At 52.9% G+C, this 16,187-nt stretch overlaps 1 protein-coding gene across 2 annotated transcripts in view; it reads left to right on the forward strand.

Moving 5' to 3' along the window:
• The window catches only part of TBC1D2B (TBC1 domain family member 2B), an 89,114-nt gene extending 73,814 nt beyond the window's left edge, over positions 1-15,300 (forward strand). For both annotated transcript variants that reach the window (XM_043434534.1, XM_043434533.1), the window contains exons 11-13: positions 6,529-6,714; positions 8,367-8,488; positions 12,053-15,300. In XM_043434534.1, coding sequence (XP_043290469.1) covers positions 6,529-6,714; positions 8,367-8,488; positions 12,053-12,248 — 504 coding nt within the window. In that variant the 3' untranslated portion in view covers positions 12,249-15,300. The remainder of the gene's footprint in view (positions 1-6,528; positions 6,715-8,366; positions 8,489-12,052) is intronic.
• Positions 15,301-16,187: the final 887 nt, after the last annotated feature.

The following is a 16,187-nucleotide window of genomic DNA, read 5'->3' on the forward strand; positions in this document are numbered from 1 at the left end:
GCTCCATGGGCATGACAAGGTGCACACGGAGGCCGCCCCATCCGCCCGCCCCCGCTTCCCCCAGCTTGGGTCGGGCTGCTCACAAGCCAGTGGGTGCCCGGTCGGTCTCACTCAGTGCCCTGGAAGCCAGCAGACCTGCTCTGTGGTCACTGCTCAGCACTGTCTCCCCTGGACTCTGCCTGGCTGGCTAAGACACAGTTCAGGGGAGCCTGGGGAGCCTGGGTATGTTCGCTCTGGTTCTCCAAGAGGCAGAGGCCAAGGCAGAAGCAGACATGCCAGAGACTATTGAGGGGAAAACCCATGAAGGATCAAGGGGAGGGATTGGGGAAAGCCAGGAGAACCCCCAGACCAGCGAAAGGAGGGAGGTTTGGGTGGTGGGGAAGACCCCAACCTGCTGTGCAGTTCTCAGAAAGTTTTGGTCAGGCCAGTGTGGAGTCCTTGAGCCAAGGTCACCTGTTAAAGTGCACACGAGACCCGCCTGCGTCTGTGCCCCTGCCCGGCTCGCTCACTGGCTGGAAACAGCAGGGACGACACGACTCCTGTGAACAATGTTGTAACAGATCCGGAGGGACAGAGCTGCGGTCTCCAGCACCGCCCGCAGCAAGAGGTCTGAACAGCACAGTTCCTGCCCACCGCTCCTGGAGTCTGAAGCCAGGGGCCGGTAGGATGATGTGGGCTGGGAGGGCCCAGGGGTTCTGGCTCCACTGGTGACTTCCCACCTCAGGACCAGACCCTTGGCCCTTGCAGCCCAGGGCATCTCTTCCCGCGCTGAACTGGGGCTTCTGCTGTCGTTGGCTTCCAGATGGACTTTGCCTGCTCCCCGACTGGCAGCCCTCCTCCTCCTGTGTCTGACCTGTGTCCATGCCTCCTCCCCGAGAGCCCTGTGACTCCTGACTGCAGCTGGGCCTGTGTCCTGCCCTTCCCTGCTCTTCTCTGTTCCCTACAGCTGGATCTGCAGGCCCCGGGCCATCTCCCAGCCCGTGCGTGGCCAGCAGAGGCACTGTGGGGAGCCTGGAGGAGGGCAGGGAGCTGAGGGCCATTCTCCCCTCTCTGCCTCGGGCACTTCCTGCCAGTGACTCTGTCTCCTCTGTGGCACCAGCTCCTGTCTGTGCCACTGGGGGCCCCCCTGCTCCAGCCTAGGGGTGGCTTCCTGCCCTGGCCTCTGGGCTACCTCACCATCAACTGCTTGACTTCTCGGCCTCCCTGTCACCAATGTGACCACTGCCCTGGGAAAATCCCTGTTGTAAATGTTTCGTGTGGTTTCTGTTGGCCTAGTTGGGCCCTGTGTTTTATTTGCATTTCTGTCTTTGGAGGGAACCCCCTTGTTGCCTTCTGTTAGCACCTGCACTGCCCTGTCACCCATAGTCCCCATGCCAGGAATTGGGTCAGCCCACGCTCCCCCTTCCGGTCCCTCTGTGCCTCTGGAGTTGCTGTTTCTGATCACTGCCACCCGCCAGGTGGCTCAGATCTGTTCCCTTGTCCTCTCACCACTGTTAGGTCACCGTCCCCTCTCCTGCATCATTGAAGGTGCCTCTTCTTCTCTCTTTCTGCCTTTACCCACTCATCCTTCCCTCCATCTCACTCACAGATGCAGCCACAACCTCCCTGCGCTGGGCCCAGGCCTCTCACAGCCTTCCTCAAACTCTTTACTATCTGAGCCACCAGGGAAGCCCAATAGATATACTCACTGAAGTTAGCTAATACAGAAATGCATCAGTTCAGTTCAGTTCAGTTGCTCAGTTGTGTCCGACTCTTTGTGACCCCATGAACTGCAGCACGCCAGGCCTCCCTGTCCATCACCAACTCCTGGAGTCCACCCAAACCCATGTCCATCTAGTCAGTGATGCCACCCAACCATCTCATTCTCTGTTGTCCCCTTCTCCTCCTGCCCTCAATCTTTCCCAGCATCAGGGTCTTTTCCAGTGAGTCCATGCTTCTCATCAGGTGGCCAAAGTATTGGAGTTTCAGCTTCAACATCAGTCCTTCCAGTGAACACCTAGGACTGATCTCCTTTAGGATGAACTGGTTGGATCTCCTTGCAGTTCAAGGGACTCTCAAGAGTCTTCTCCAACACCACAATTCAAAAGCATCAATTCTTCGGTGCTCAGCTTTCTTTATAGTCCAACTCTCACATCCATACATGACTGCTGGAAAAACCACAGCCTTAACTAGACGGACCTTTGTTGGCAAAGTAATGTCTCTGCTTTTTAATATGCTGTCTAGGTTGGTCATAACTTTCCTTCTAAGGAGGAAGCGTCTTTTAATTTCATGGCTACAATCATCATCTGCAGTGATTTGGAAGCCCAGAAAATAAAGTCAGCCACTGTTTCTACTGTTTCCCCATCTATTTGCCATGAAGTGATGGGACCAGATGCCATGATCTTAGTTTTCTGAATGTTGAGCTTTAAGCCAGCTTTTTCACTCTCCTCTTTCACTCTCATCAAGAGGCTCTTTAGTTCCTCTTCACTTTCTGCCATAAGGGTGGTGTCATCTGCATATCTTGTTTGATATTTCTCCCAGCAATCTGGATTCCAGCTTGGGCTTCCTCCAGTGCAGCCTTTCTCATGATGTACTCTGCATATAAGTTAAATAAGCAGGGTGACAATATACAGCCTTGACATACTCCTTTTCCTATTTGGAACCAGTCTGTTGTTCCATGTCCAGTTCTAACTGTTGCTTCCTGACCTGCATACAGATTTCTCAGGAGGCAGGTCAGGTGGTCTGGTATTCCCATCTCTTTAAGAAATGCATATTAAGAGGGAAATGAAAAGTCACCTGTTACCCTACCAACTTGAGAACCATAGTTAGCATTTTGATATATTTCGTTTTGACTTTTCCCCAATACATTTAAGTATCCAGATTCAGAGCCGATTATCCTGGCTTGTTCACATTCACATGACAGCACGAACATTTTCTCATAATGTTATCTCATTTTCAATGTCATATTTGGTAATATTCCATCGGTTGATTGGACATGAGGTGTTTAACCGGTTTTCTGTAACAGATGTTGTGTAAGGCCACTCTTCAAATGGGGATAGCTGTGTGTGTATGGTCAGCCCCAGCGCCATGCCTTGCAGATTGCCGTCAGCTGCTTCCTGCCGGAGCTGAGCACTGAGCCCCTTCACGCTGCACTGTCGTCCAGACACTCAGCAGCTTCTCCGTCTGTCCCCTCGGCTGAGTGTACATTGTGTGCCAGGACCTCACTAGACGCCGGGGACACAGAGATGAATATAGTCATTCCACATCCTCTTGAGCTCAGAGAGCTGAACAGAGGCCTGAGCAGGCGTCCCCTGGCAGCCTTCCCCACACCAACCCTCTGCCAAGCCCCAGGCAGCCTCAAGAACAGGGCACCATCTGCCACCTACCTGGCAAGAAAGGCGTGTGCCTGGGTCTTCTCCCACTTCAAGGCCAGCTGACTGGTCCCTTCTTCTCAGGCACTTTCAGCCCAAGTCCTTCTAGGCAGAGGGCATCATATCGCCATCACTTGGCTCAATAGTCAGCTGTTGTCTCCCTTGGCTGTTTACAGCCTCTTAAAGCCAGTGTGCATGCATGCTAATGGCGTTAGTGGTAAAGAACCCACCTGCCAATGCAGGAGATGTAAGATACGCAGGTTTGATCCCTGGGTCAGGAAGCTCCCCTGGAGGGGGGCACTGCAACCCACGCCCATATTCTTGCCCAGAGAATCCCAAGGACAGAGGAGCCTGGCGGGCTATAGTCCATGGTGTCACAGTCAGACACAACTGAGCGACTTAGTATGCATGCAAAGGCAGCACCTGCTCCTGTTGTTTCTCGTCCCCAGCACTGGCCAGTGCCAAGTGTGAAGTGTGTGCAAGTGGGTAGTTGTTGTTTATCTGCTGAGGGATGGAATAGCACCAGCAGAAGTACCATCACTAGTGAGTGATGCTGACCTTCCCTGTAGGAGGGTCTGGGCTTCCAGGGAAACTGACCAAAGAGGATGCCCAGGTATGGCTTGTCATGGCTACTGCGCATGCACCCATAAGATGTTTTGACAACTTGCCTTTCAGTAACTGGTCCACCTATCAGAATCCTACAGCACTGGGGAATAGATGTGGGTGAGAAGGTGAGAGGGTGATACTTTTTGCACACCATGAGATGGTTTTATAGCTTCTTATGTGCTTTTGTTTAAGTCTTCTAAGAAAAATTAATTATAATTCATTTCGGCTAATTTAGGTCTTTGAAATTTTGTCTCTTCTAGCCAGAAAGCAAACTGGACAAAAATGTATGTTTCTAACCATGATTCCTGCATTTTATCCTTTGTGTACCCTAAGGTGACTTTACAATGCTTTAGAATCATTTCTGTGGAAATTAATGTTTTATAACTTACTTTGCCTTTTAAATCTTTACATTTCAACCAGTTGTACTTGAACCTGTGTAACATTCTTTTTAAAAATATATATATATTTTTTACTATAGTGGCTTCTATATTTAAAAAAAAAAAACAACCTTTCCCGTAAGGGTAAACAATTGAGTTTTTCAAAGTTTTAGATTCTCCTTAAAAAAGGACATTTTAAAATGTCACTTTAACATTTATCTAGATTGTTTCTAGTTGTTGTAGTATCTCAGTCATCCCAAGAATTCACACACCTTCCACCATAACTTGACTGATAACGCTGGTGAAAGTTTGGCGGGTTTCTCGGGATCCAGTCCTGGGAGCAGGCTTGCTGCAGGGTGTCTTCCTGTCTCCTGGGCGTTGCCGGATTGCTCTCCCAGGTGGTTGCACCAGTTCTCGCTCCCATCTCAGTATGCCGTTCAGGGCACGCTAATGCGGCCGGCATGTCCTGCGCAGCTGCCCCTGTTCCCGGACAGCCTGGTGGCCCGCTGTGCATGGTGGCTTGCTCTCTTCTGTGGGTCTCTTTCTTCTTTGATGCTTCACTGCTCACTGGTGGAGTGGTGACCTCACTGCACCCGGGCCGTGGAGCCTCGGCCCGGGTCTCTGGTGAGCTGCAACTGTCCTGCTCCAGTTGCCCCCAGGCACCAGTATGTCTCACTCTCCCCAGCCCTCATTCCTGTGATCCGGCCTCAGGGGACCACACTCTGCCCTCTCCAGCCCCTCTGGAGGCCTGTGTATTCCAGGCACCCCTCCTCCTTACCTCTGATGGCTCAGGGTCTGCATGGTTTACAGACCTTACCTCCATGTAGTTCCGATCTAGGTGCTCCTATCCTCCTACCAGCTACCCTTGGCTCTGATTTTCATCCCCTCTGCTCTGGGTGTGGGGGGCCTCCATGGGCCTCCCCTTTAGCTCGGCCCCTGTTGCAGGGAGAGAGACAGATCTAAAGCACAAATCCAGCCCCATCACTCTCCTACCCAAAGCCTCTTGATGCTTCTCCTTCATTGCCTGCTGCATTTTTCAAACATGAGTAGAGAAATCAGTATAGGGGGTTGGCAGTAGCGTTTTTCATCACATTAAGTTGAATAGACTAGAATTGAGGCATCAAAGTGTGTCCTCCTGTGTGAAGTTAAGTAATGCTCAGGAAAGATTTGTTTCTGTTCGATGCAGACTGGGTGATGTTGACGTATGTTGTCTTGTGGGTCACAGACAAAGGCTGGAAAAGCCCCTGGCCTGTAGATGAAGTCTGACCCTCAGGGGCATGGTGCCTCTGCCAGGCCGGGCTGCCTCCCTCACACCCCTTCTGCCCACAGTCCTGTGCCCTCTGCTGCAGGGCTGTTCTCCCCCAGACTTGGCTGGGACCCGTCCGGGGCTCTGTAATTCTCTGCAAACACATCTTTACCAAGCCCTGGCACAGCTGGTGTAACAGCCCATACATCTCCTTCCCCACTCATCTTTTAGCTCCTAGAGGTCAGGACTGAACGCGAGTCAAGCCTCTGCCCAGCACTGGCCCCTGCCTGACATAGAACATGGAGAGATAACAGCCACCTATGTTGATAGGTATTTACCTGAGTCTCTTGTAGTCTTCACAGAAGCCCTGGGAGAAGGAGACTGTTACTGCTTTCCAGATGAGGAGCAGAGCTCTCCAGAATACAGTGTGTCCAAGGCCACTGTGGAGTCAGTAGTAGAGCTGAGACCCAAGCTCAAGTGCAGCTGACTCTGGAGTCCTGGCTCCCTCACTGCCCCACCCAGCTAGCAAATACTTGGTGAATGGATGTGGTGATACCACACTTCCTCTTGGGCCAGGGACTCAGGTTGCGGCCCTGTGTAGCAGCACCCTCTGTATTTCCATACAGATTAGCAAGGTTGACTACTCCACCAGCTCTGCAGCAGCTGTTTTCATGGGGCATTTTGAGTGCAGGCGTGGCCTCAGGCCGTCGCACCCAGCCCCCCGCCCTGTGGAAAGGATGACAGTCAGCGGGTACTCGGTGAGCGCCTGCTGTGTGTGGTCAACTGCTTCTGGGGCACAGAGCCCTCCTCTCTGGGGTGAGCCCTCCACACATTTGGAACAGCTACACCGCGGTGCACTGTGATGGGCCTGCAGCCCCCTGGGGCCCTGGATGACCCGCTCTGTGCCATGGCAGCCCCCACACACTTCTCCCCTTTGCTCCCTCTCCAGGTGGACCAGCGTGTGTTCAGAGACCTCATGAGCGAGAAGCTGCCTCGACTGCACGCCCACTTTGAACAGTACAAAGTCGACTACACCCTCATCACATTCAACTGGTTCCTGGTGGTGTTTGTGGATAGCGTCGTCAGCGACATCCTCTTTAAAATATGGGACTCTTTCCTTTATGAGGGACCAAAGGTGGGTCTGCTCACTGGATGATTCCATGGGCAGTGGCAGAGGCATCCCAGCTTAACTGGAATGTGCGACGGTTACCAAGGGGCAGAGTGATCCAGCCCTGGGGGCCACTAGAGGGGTCACAGGAAACTGCAGTCAGTTGCTGGTTCATCAGAAGCGAGTCTGTGCCAAACCCCGTGCCCGGCACAGGGGCTTTGATGGTTTGCAGTCTGAGCCTCAGCCTCTGTCAAACAGCTGGCAGTATTAGCCCATTGTATGGATGAGGAGTTAGAGGCCCAGAGTGAGCAGATGACTGGGGCAGACTCGGGGGCCCAGCTTCAGAGCCCTACTGCTCACAGGACTCCCACCCAGTCTGTGTATGCTTTAAAAAAAATCAGTTTGTGAGTAAGTAATACATGATAAACTCAAATCATATAACTAAGAGTGTGCAGTTGAAAGGAGATTCCCAGTCTCCTAACTGTTCTTCTCAATGTACTGTATCTCTTTTTCAAGGTATTTGATGTATATCTAAAATATGATTTTTCAGTTTATTATTTATTGGAGATTGTTCCATATCAGGGTATATAGATCTGGCTCTTTTTTTTTTTTTTTTTAAAAACTCTGGTAATATCCCCTTCTCCAGATAAACCAGAAATTTACCAAATAGTCCCCTGATAATGGACATTCACATTGTTTCCAGTCTCTTGCTGTTTCAAACTGTGCTGCAGTGACTCATTATAACTGTCTTTCTATAGGTACAAGTACATCCATAGGTTTAGTCCTAGAAGTGGATGTGCTGGGTCCAGGGTAAATCCAGAATCAAAAGACCCTGTAGTTTTCATTGAGAATGCCAAATTGCCTGCAGAAGGGCCTTACCAATTTCTGCTCCCACCAGCAAAGTTTGACTGTGTATATTAATCCCATAATGTGTCCAACATAGTACATCATCACCTTTTAAATTCAGTCTGTCATTATTAAGAGTTCTCAACCAGGGCTTAAACAGTGTTTCCCACTGGGTCACAGGTAGGGATGCTAAGAGAAGGATCACCTATTTTAACTCTGTAAGTATTGTTTTCTGAATAAGAGAAAATTCACATTGTTGCAGACCAGCCAACACCCTTAGATGTGGGTGAAGTAATTTGTTCCAGAGCTGCTAAAACTTGCAGGAGCAGCCGGAGTCCATGTCCTCTGGCCTCAGCACAGTGACCCAGAGACAAATCCGAAAAAAAAGCTTGTTTTTCAAATTTTCTTTCCCCATATTCAGAAGTCAATAATTCAGACCCTAATTTTAGTAGGTGAGATAAAAACTACCTCCGGAGGTAGAGCTTTCTAAGAGTTTCAGAATAAGAGGACCCTGGTTTTGATTAATTTAACATTTATCTCTAGTCCTGTATAGCTTATGGACTAGAAATGTGAGCTGAATGTGGAGGAGTCCACAAAGATTCTACTTCTTAAGGAAATTTTTGGTTTGGGCTGAAGTGTTGCTGAACACCACCAGAGAGTTGAAAACGTTTTTCTATTGAGAAAGGCACCTGCAGAAATGGCTCCTGAGGTCGTGTCTGCCCCAGGGCCCCCATGCAGGCCGCGCTCCCAGGGATCCGGCAGGTCTCCCATCCCTGGAGCTAGCGCCTGGAGCTCGGTGCTTCTCCCCTCACAGATTCCCTGTCCTTCTGCAGGTTATCTTCCGCTTTGCCCTGGCACTTTTTAAATACAAGGAAGAGGAGATCCTGAAACTTCAGGATTCAATGTCCATATTCAAGTACCTCCGTTACTTCACACGCACTATCCTGGATGCTAGGTGAGTCGTTGGGAGACCCCCAGACGTCCAGGAGAGCAGGGCCCCTGAGCTTTTATCCTTGACCCAATAAACATAAATCCTAACAACCAAAGCACATCCTTCCATGTCTCACAAGCACTTACTGAATGTCTGCCATGTAGCAGGCCCTCTGCCAGGCACAGAGGGTGGTGGGTGAGGAGCAGGTCCTGTCCTCGGAGAGCTTGTGAGGATGTTACAGCAGGGTTTGCTCAGAGCTGTGGTGAAGGAAGCCCGGGTAAACTGGGTTTGGTGGGGGCGGCAGGGCGTGGGCCCCCTGGGCAGAGGGCACCCAGGAGCTGTGTGCAGGGCGTGACAGCACGGCATGTTTAGGGCGCAGCCCCAGAGGCTCGGCCAGGGTGGGGCTGGCATGGCGGGATCGAGGCCAGGCCTGAGCAGAGCTGGGTTGTTAAGCCTTTTGTAGACTCTGCCCAGGAGGCTGCTTCATCCTGAGTGTTAGGAAGTCCCTGCAGGTTGGACATGAGAAAGGCATGTCTGGTTGGAGCAGGACTGGCTGCAGGAGGCCCAGGCTCCAGGTGAGAGAAGTGGTAGCCTGGAGCGAGGTGCCCCCAGGGGCAGAACAGAGTGGGCAGGTTGAAAGGAGTGGAGAGGGAATTTGAACTTGGAAGGGCCCTGGCTTTCTGGCCTGGGCAGCTGAGTAGTCAAGAATCCCCATCGCAAAAAAGAATCCCTGTCGCCCCACAAACATAGGGGGCCTTTCTGGGCCACCGTCATTGTCCTTGTGTCCGCTGAACCACACTTCACAGCTGCTCTGGCCCTGGTGGCCCAGGCATGTTCTCCAGAGGGTTTCTGTGGACCTGCTGTTGGTTGAGCAAGTGGGGTGCACATCCTTGTGAACCCCTGAGTCCCCATTAATGTTCACTGCACTGAGGCGCTAGGAGCCACCTTTCCTGTACGGGAGTGGATCCCTGTAGCAGACTTGTGGCCTCATGAAAACCACAGGCGTCCTTTCACTGACAAACATGTGGAGCTTATTAATGTTCTTCAAACTGTGTTGACTGCCACCCATAAGAAGAACATTTTATCTCACAACCTGGGACACACATACTAGAGAGTCTGTAACTGGAACAGGAGAATTTGTTCATTGAAATAGTTCCAGTGCTTGATACAGACCTGTGCTGTACCCTCTGATATTTTCTAAGTACACTGTGTATCACATATTTAAAATGCTCGTCATGACTCACTAAACTGACTCTTCGATCCACTGATGGGTGACCACCTCCTTGACAAAGACCAGTTGCCCCCCCGATGCTCACAAGAAGAGAAGGCGGCTTCTCTTCTTGGCCAATGTCATGAGAAGTGGTTGGACAGCGTCAGACAGGAGGAGCTGAAGGGCACCAGTGCTAAGGGGTCCTGGGACAGGGGGGGTGTGGGGCCAGAGAGAGGGGCCTGACCATTCTCCCCTGTGGTTCTCTTGAGTGAGGCAAGGGGACTGGGGAGGTGGATGTTGGGAGAAGATACTGGCTGGGGCCACACCTGGCATCCTTACATGTCACCACTACTGTCAGGATCTTTTACTTGGGAAGTGGGTTTTCAGATTTTTTCAGGCTTGTTGCCATATCAACAACAATAGGATATCTGAGAATGTCTGTCCTGGGGTGAACCTTGGGAGTATTCGTTAATCCCACATCCGGTCAAGACAAGAATGGTGTGAAGTGCACTTCACTCTGACAGCTAATGCATGTGGAGGGCATCCTGCTCAGCCCGGGACAGTTTTGTGCAGGTTGTGGGTGATGCCCTGCAGGGTGGCAGAGACCCGGGCAGAACTGGGACACGGTCTGTTGTGCGTGCTCCTGCAGCGCCACCTGGTGAGTGACTGCAGGAAGTCAAGGTCCCTGGACCCGGAGTTTCCGAGTGCAGCAGGATCACCCCGGGGGTGTTGTTAGGACTGCAGATGCCTGAAGTGGTGGAGCCCCACCTCTGTAATAGGGCCCCAGTGCTTAAGAAGCTCCCCAGATCACTGGTTCCAAGGAACAGTGACTGTGCAGTACACTGATTGGTTCTGCAGAGGAGGCAGGGAATTCCCAGTCAGATGTGGTCAGGGGAGGTGGGTAAGACAAGATTAGACCAGTCTCTGAGTCAGGACTCTTGGGGACCTCTCAGGTGCCAAGTATCGTCTTCTGGACTCAGCTGACACAGGGCATTTCTCACCTCTTGATTGGACCTTCCAGGCCCGAGGCAGAGCAGGGTGTGTTTTCCCTGCTGCTGCAGGCTGTGTTCATGGGCAGTAGTGACGGCCTGGTGGAAGCAGCAGACAGTGTTAGTCTAATTTGGTTTTTTTGTAGCAAGGAAGGGCCCGGACGCCTCGATTCCAGGTGTATGGAACCCGTGACTAACAGCTGTCAGAGGAAAGGGGCTGGCCCTGCAGATCTGGTTCCCCGTTCCCGGCCAGCATCTTGTTTCACTAAGACCCACACTGAACCGTGGCTGTGCTCAGGCCGCTCCTGCTCACTGGCTCTAGAACACGCTCTGGGGAGCTCAGCTCTGAGAGCCAGACTTTCTGACCCTTTACCTTCTGGCAGGAGCATCATCTGGCTTGCTGTGAGGCATGTCTAACAAGTGGGTGTTTAAAAATATAAGAGGGAGTGATGCTAAGGGCATGTGTTGTCTTATTTGTGTACACCTTATAGAAAAAACAGCCCATGTGACTGAGGAGTAGCAGGTGTAAATGGGGAGGAAGTTGGGGGGAAGTCCAGTGACATTTTTGTTTCATCACAGCCTCTCCTGGGGTCTTTAAGAGTACCAGGCCTTTGGTCCCTGCTGCTGGGGCCTGCAGGAGTGGGGCAGGGGCTGAGGGTCGGAGGAACCGCTTCTATGACAACTGCAGACACAGCATGGTTAGTGCTAGAAGTCTACAGCTTCTAGTTATGGGCACTTTCTAGTTCCGTTTTTACTAAACTGCTGGCCGATGGTAAGGGGCAAAACCCATTATTTTTAAATGTTTACTGTGGTGGGTGCCTAGACCTGGGGATAGTACGACACCTGTGAACTGCACACTTCTGCGTAAGCTGCATCTTAATACCTGTCACACCACTGACTGGGCCTGACAGCTGTCCCCACATTTGCTGGGGCATCTGTGCACCACTTCACCCCGTCAGTCGGTCCAGCAGCAGCGCCTTCCTGAGGGCGCCCCGCACCAAGCCTCATGCCGGTTCTGAGGATGCAGGGGCCCACCACCACTGAGCAAGTGCCAGGCCCCGTCCTGGTGCTCCCGGGCGGCGACTCGAGTAAACCCATGTGGGAGGTGGCACTGCTGTTACCTCAGTGTACAGATGAGGAACTGGGGGCTGGAAAGGGGGGAGCTTCCCACGTTCCATGTCACGCAGGGCGTGTGCGGTGGAACTGGATCCAGGCCGTCATCTGGGGCCTGCCCTGCGGGCTCTGTGTGTGCACTGGCCTCCGAGTGACACCCACGTCAGGCCCTCAGCACAGTGTCTGAGGTCCGCCTCCCCTTGCCCCCGGGCCCCCAGGCCAGGCTGAGCTCTCACCTGACCCCCCCGATGCTCTGTCTTTGCCATGTTCTGCCAGGAAGTTGATCGGGATCTCCTTTGGGGACCTGAACCCATTCCCCCTGCGGCAGATCCGGAACCGGCGGGCCTACCACTTGGAGAAGGTCCGGCTGGAGCTGACGGAGCTGGAGGCCATCCGGGAGGACTTCCTGCGCGAACGGGACACCAGCCCGGACAAGGGCGAGCTGGTCAGTGATGAGGAAGAGGACACCTGAGTGCTGCCCGCGCCCCCGCCCAGGACGCTGCTCTCCTTGCAACCAAAGTGTGCCAAAGGGTGGACTGCAGAGACGCCTGCGCTCGTTCCACATCCAGAACGTAACATCCGGGGTCTCTGGAAGTCTGCTGGGCAGACGTCCAAAGCCGCACTGCACTTTCTCGTTTCCACTCGGGTCTCCTCTGTTTACAGCCATCTGCATGCCACGGCCGATGGCTCCTCCTGTCCCGTCATGCTTTCCGCCCGATCGGTACCTCACCGGGCTTAGAGCTGGCTAGTTTCATGAGCCTGTTTACAGCGTCTGTCAGCTGTGTTGCTGTCTCTGCCCTTAGTAAACCTTCCATGGGCCGTCTGCCCGGTGGTTGCGCCTGTACACAGCGGGCGGTTGTGGGCGCTGTTTTGAATGGTAGTCGTGGAGGACGCCCACCAGGCCTCACACACTCCTGGGCCAGAGTCTAACTGCTTTGGGTGACATAAGGCTCATGTGAAAGAAGGGATTTTCTTAGGAAAGCGAGCACATCCCTTGTTCAGAAACAGCCTATGGCAAGCCCACAGACCTCACGCTGATGGCTTCAAGGTGCTGGCCATGCCCCACTTCTGGAATAGCTTCTGCCCTTTCATGCACAGCCTTTCAGACAGGAACTCCCAACCTGCTGGCGGAGGGCCTGGCTCTCCAGACACCCCACGCTCGCTCCTCTGCCTACACCGCTCCAGGCGGCTCTGTGCAGACCCTTTCTTTCCATCTGAGAGTTGACCCTGGGCTCATTCTTCACGTGTGGATGGGATTCCAAGGAAACCCCGCATCATCGTCCTACAGAGCAGGCCCGCCCCTGGGCTGGCCTTGGTGGAGGGGATGCCGGGAGCTGTTCTGGGCGTGCTTCCGGGTGGCGGTGTAGCAACAGAGTGGTTGCCGTCGGGCAGCTGGAAGCCGTGGCTTCCTCGGGAACAGCCAGTGTGCTGGGCTGGGGTCGGGGGAGGCCAGCTGCCAGGGCCTGGGGCTGGGAACCCTTCGCTTGAGGTCAGAGCGTTGGTGAGCCCTCCCAGGGACATCCCCACCCCACGGCCATGCTGAAACATCCTGTACTCAGCAACTGTCCTCCCCTCTGGGGTCCCCACCACCCCCAGTGTGTCAGGCTGCCCAGGCAGTTCTGGGACTTAGAGCATGACCTTTCTGAAGGCCCGGAAAGAGGCTCTGTGCAAAGATTATTTTTGCTTAATCACTCTGTGGACCGTCCCTGATGTCTTGATCTGAGAGACTGTTTTCCTGGACAGTATTACTCAAATAGGAAAGAAAATGTTTTTAGTGGATTTTTTTTTTTTTTACACTACCTGGAAAAAATTGGAAACAATCCTTGGTGGATATTAAACACACTCAGACTTACTGAAGCACTGTAACTTGAAGAAGTGCTTTTTTTCATAAGCATAGTTTTTCTTTTCTTACTGTCAACCTTCTAGCAGTCTCATAGCCAGGACAGCATTTCAGCATATTAGACCAAGTTCAATTTTTCTGTCTTTGGTTAAGTTGGTTGGTTTTTCACTGTGTCCAGGGAGCTGGCCTCTATATGTAGGTATCAAAATGTATTTTATCATTGGTTTGGTCTTTGGGAGCAGCTCTTTGAGGCCAGACATCTCCAGGAAGTCACCTTGTGAGTGGGTTCGCCCTGAGGCGAGGGTGCAGCCTCACCGCTCTGCACAGACCCCCGCAGGACCACTGGGGCTGGTGGAGACTGCCTCCTGCCTCTACCGCCAGCCTAGGGGATGGCAGCCTCTGCGATGGCAGCAGGAATGGGGCTGGACAGCGCCAGCTTCCTTGAGATTTTAGTTTCCCCTAAGTTGATTTCCCCTGGAACTGTCACATCCTGGGGACTAAAATGGTGCCTTTAGCAATAGGCTTGTTTGTCCTTCCTGCCTTGAAAAGACTTATCTTAAAAGCACCTGAATTGGGCCCGGGCACCTGCTGTGTGTGGCTGAAGCCCCTGGTGTTGGCTGTTCCCCGAGCGGCCAGTGGTGTGTTAGTATTTCCAGGCTGTAACTGTCAGTGGCCAGGCAGTGGGTATGGGAGAACAGAGAGTGGTTGTGGAAGGAATGGGCCAGGAACACTTGCTTGGAAGTTCTCCTTTCTGGAATAAAGCACTGGTTGTCGAGAGGCGGGAGAGGGACTGCTTGACCTGATTCCAGACTGGGGACAGGATGGGGCCAACTCCTTCTCCACAACTGTAGGGGCTGTTCCCACTACTTCGAGCCAGTGCTTCCCTTCTCCTTGTGCCGCTGAGGAAAGAGTAGCTCTGTATCCTCCCCTTCTGACAGGTGCTGTCTCCATCCCAGCGTGGGGCGGGGCAGCCTTCAGCCAGCTTCAGACGCACACACCACGGCCAGGGGAGCCGCCCTCATCACGCCAAGTGGGAACTGCCAGCTTTCATGTTGGTGAGTTCTTTGTTTTTTTATGGGTTGAACATTTGTTAATATTTTTGTATATTTTCACTACAGTTTATATTTTTATAGGCTATTTTTATCAAGGTTTTCTAGATTATGTACATCTATTTTGTATAACATGTTCTCTTGTGTATTTGTAAACCTGAGCCTCCAGAACCACTGTTCACATCTGTACCCTCTCTGACCCCCAGCCTTGACCTTCGCTGACTTCCCCTATGTACACGCGGGCCCACTTCTTACCCCAGGTAGCCTTGGGGCTACTTGCAGTCATGCTGACAGCTGTCCCACACCAGCCAAGACTGTTGATTGCTGGGAACGGCTCTGGCTTCTATGTTATATCGATATAGGAAGTACTCTAGGCAAATAGCCAGTCCGCTATTGTTGTTTTAACTAAATGTTTGTATTACTGCACAAATCCCTACTCCTCACTTTGCACGCCGTTGCCTTCCTGCCTGTGTTCTGGGAGGCTGGATGCCAGCCATGGAGGACTCAGGGTGTTGCCAAGTGACTCTCTTCCTTCCATGTCCCAGCAGCTTCTGTGCTTATCTTCCAGTTAAATTTTGGAATTGTCCTACTAAAAGGCAAAATAAACTAATTTGTGTAACATTCTGACTTGAAAAGCTGTTACATTCACTTGTGAAGGGACTCAGCCCCAAAGGCTTGAAAGGTGGGGCAGGGTTTAAGTGGGGGTGGGGTGGGGGTGGCTCTCCACCTTCCACCTTGTGTTTCTGCATCCCTGCCTTTGGTTCCCTCTGAGCAGGTGGGACAGAATGCCTTCAGCCCTGGGAGGCCCTGAAGCCATGGCCAAGCTGCAGGTGAGGGCTGGGGGCACAGGGTGGGTCAGGGGTCAGGAGCCGGAGTTCCCCATGTCCAGAGCAGCCCCTAAACCACCGGGTGGCAGGCACCCCTCCTTCCACCAGCGGTGACGTGCCCTGCCTGAGTCACGGGTTGTTTGCCTCCTGCCTAGGCTGACAGCTCAGGCCCAGCTGCCGCTGGGGACGCCACTCCCCTCACCCCCCATCATCGGAAAAACACACGAGAATGATTAAGACCAAATGTCTTGCCGCAGAGTGACGGCATGGGGGAGCTCCAGTAGAGATTCCCAGACAGAACAGGCGAGGAGCTGGGGAGTCTGCCTCCTCCCGAGACACAGATTCAGCGAGGCTTGGTGCTCCTGGGCACAGCTGGGCCTGGGACCGGTGCTGGCCCCGGCTCCCCATCCCTTGTAAGGGCTTGCTCTTGCCACAGTGGAAAGCCTTGGGAAGCGATTCCTCAGAGCAGGGGCCCCTGGGGCCACAGAACAGAATGTGAGTGGAGAAGGGGGACAAGCCCCCTCCAGGCGCAGCACTTGTGAGCAGAATGTAAAATGGTCAAGTCCAAGGCTCATGGCCAGAGGTGAGGGCCGGAGCCTGTTCAGGTCACTTCCTGGCCTTCTCCAGCCTCTGCACCCCTCACCAGGGCCCAGGATACTTCAAAACACCTCGTGCCCATCTGCTCCCTGGTGTAT

This window comes from Cervus canadensis, chromosome 17 (genome assembly GCF_019320065.1).
Source record: "Cervus canadensis isolate Bull #8, Minnesota chromosome 17, ASM1932006v1, whole genome shotgun sequence".
Classification (NCBI taxonomy): Eukaryota; Metazoa; Chordata; class Mammalia; order Artiodactyla; family Cervidae; genus Cervus; species Cervus canadensis.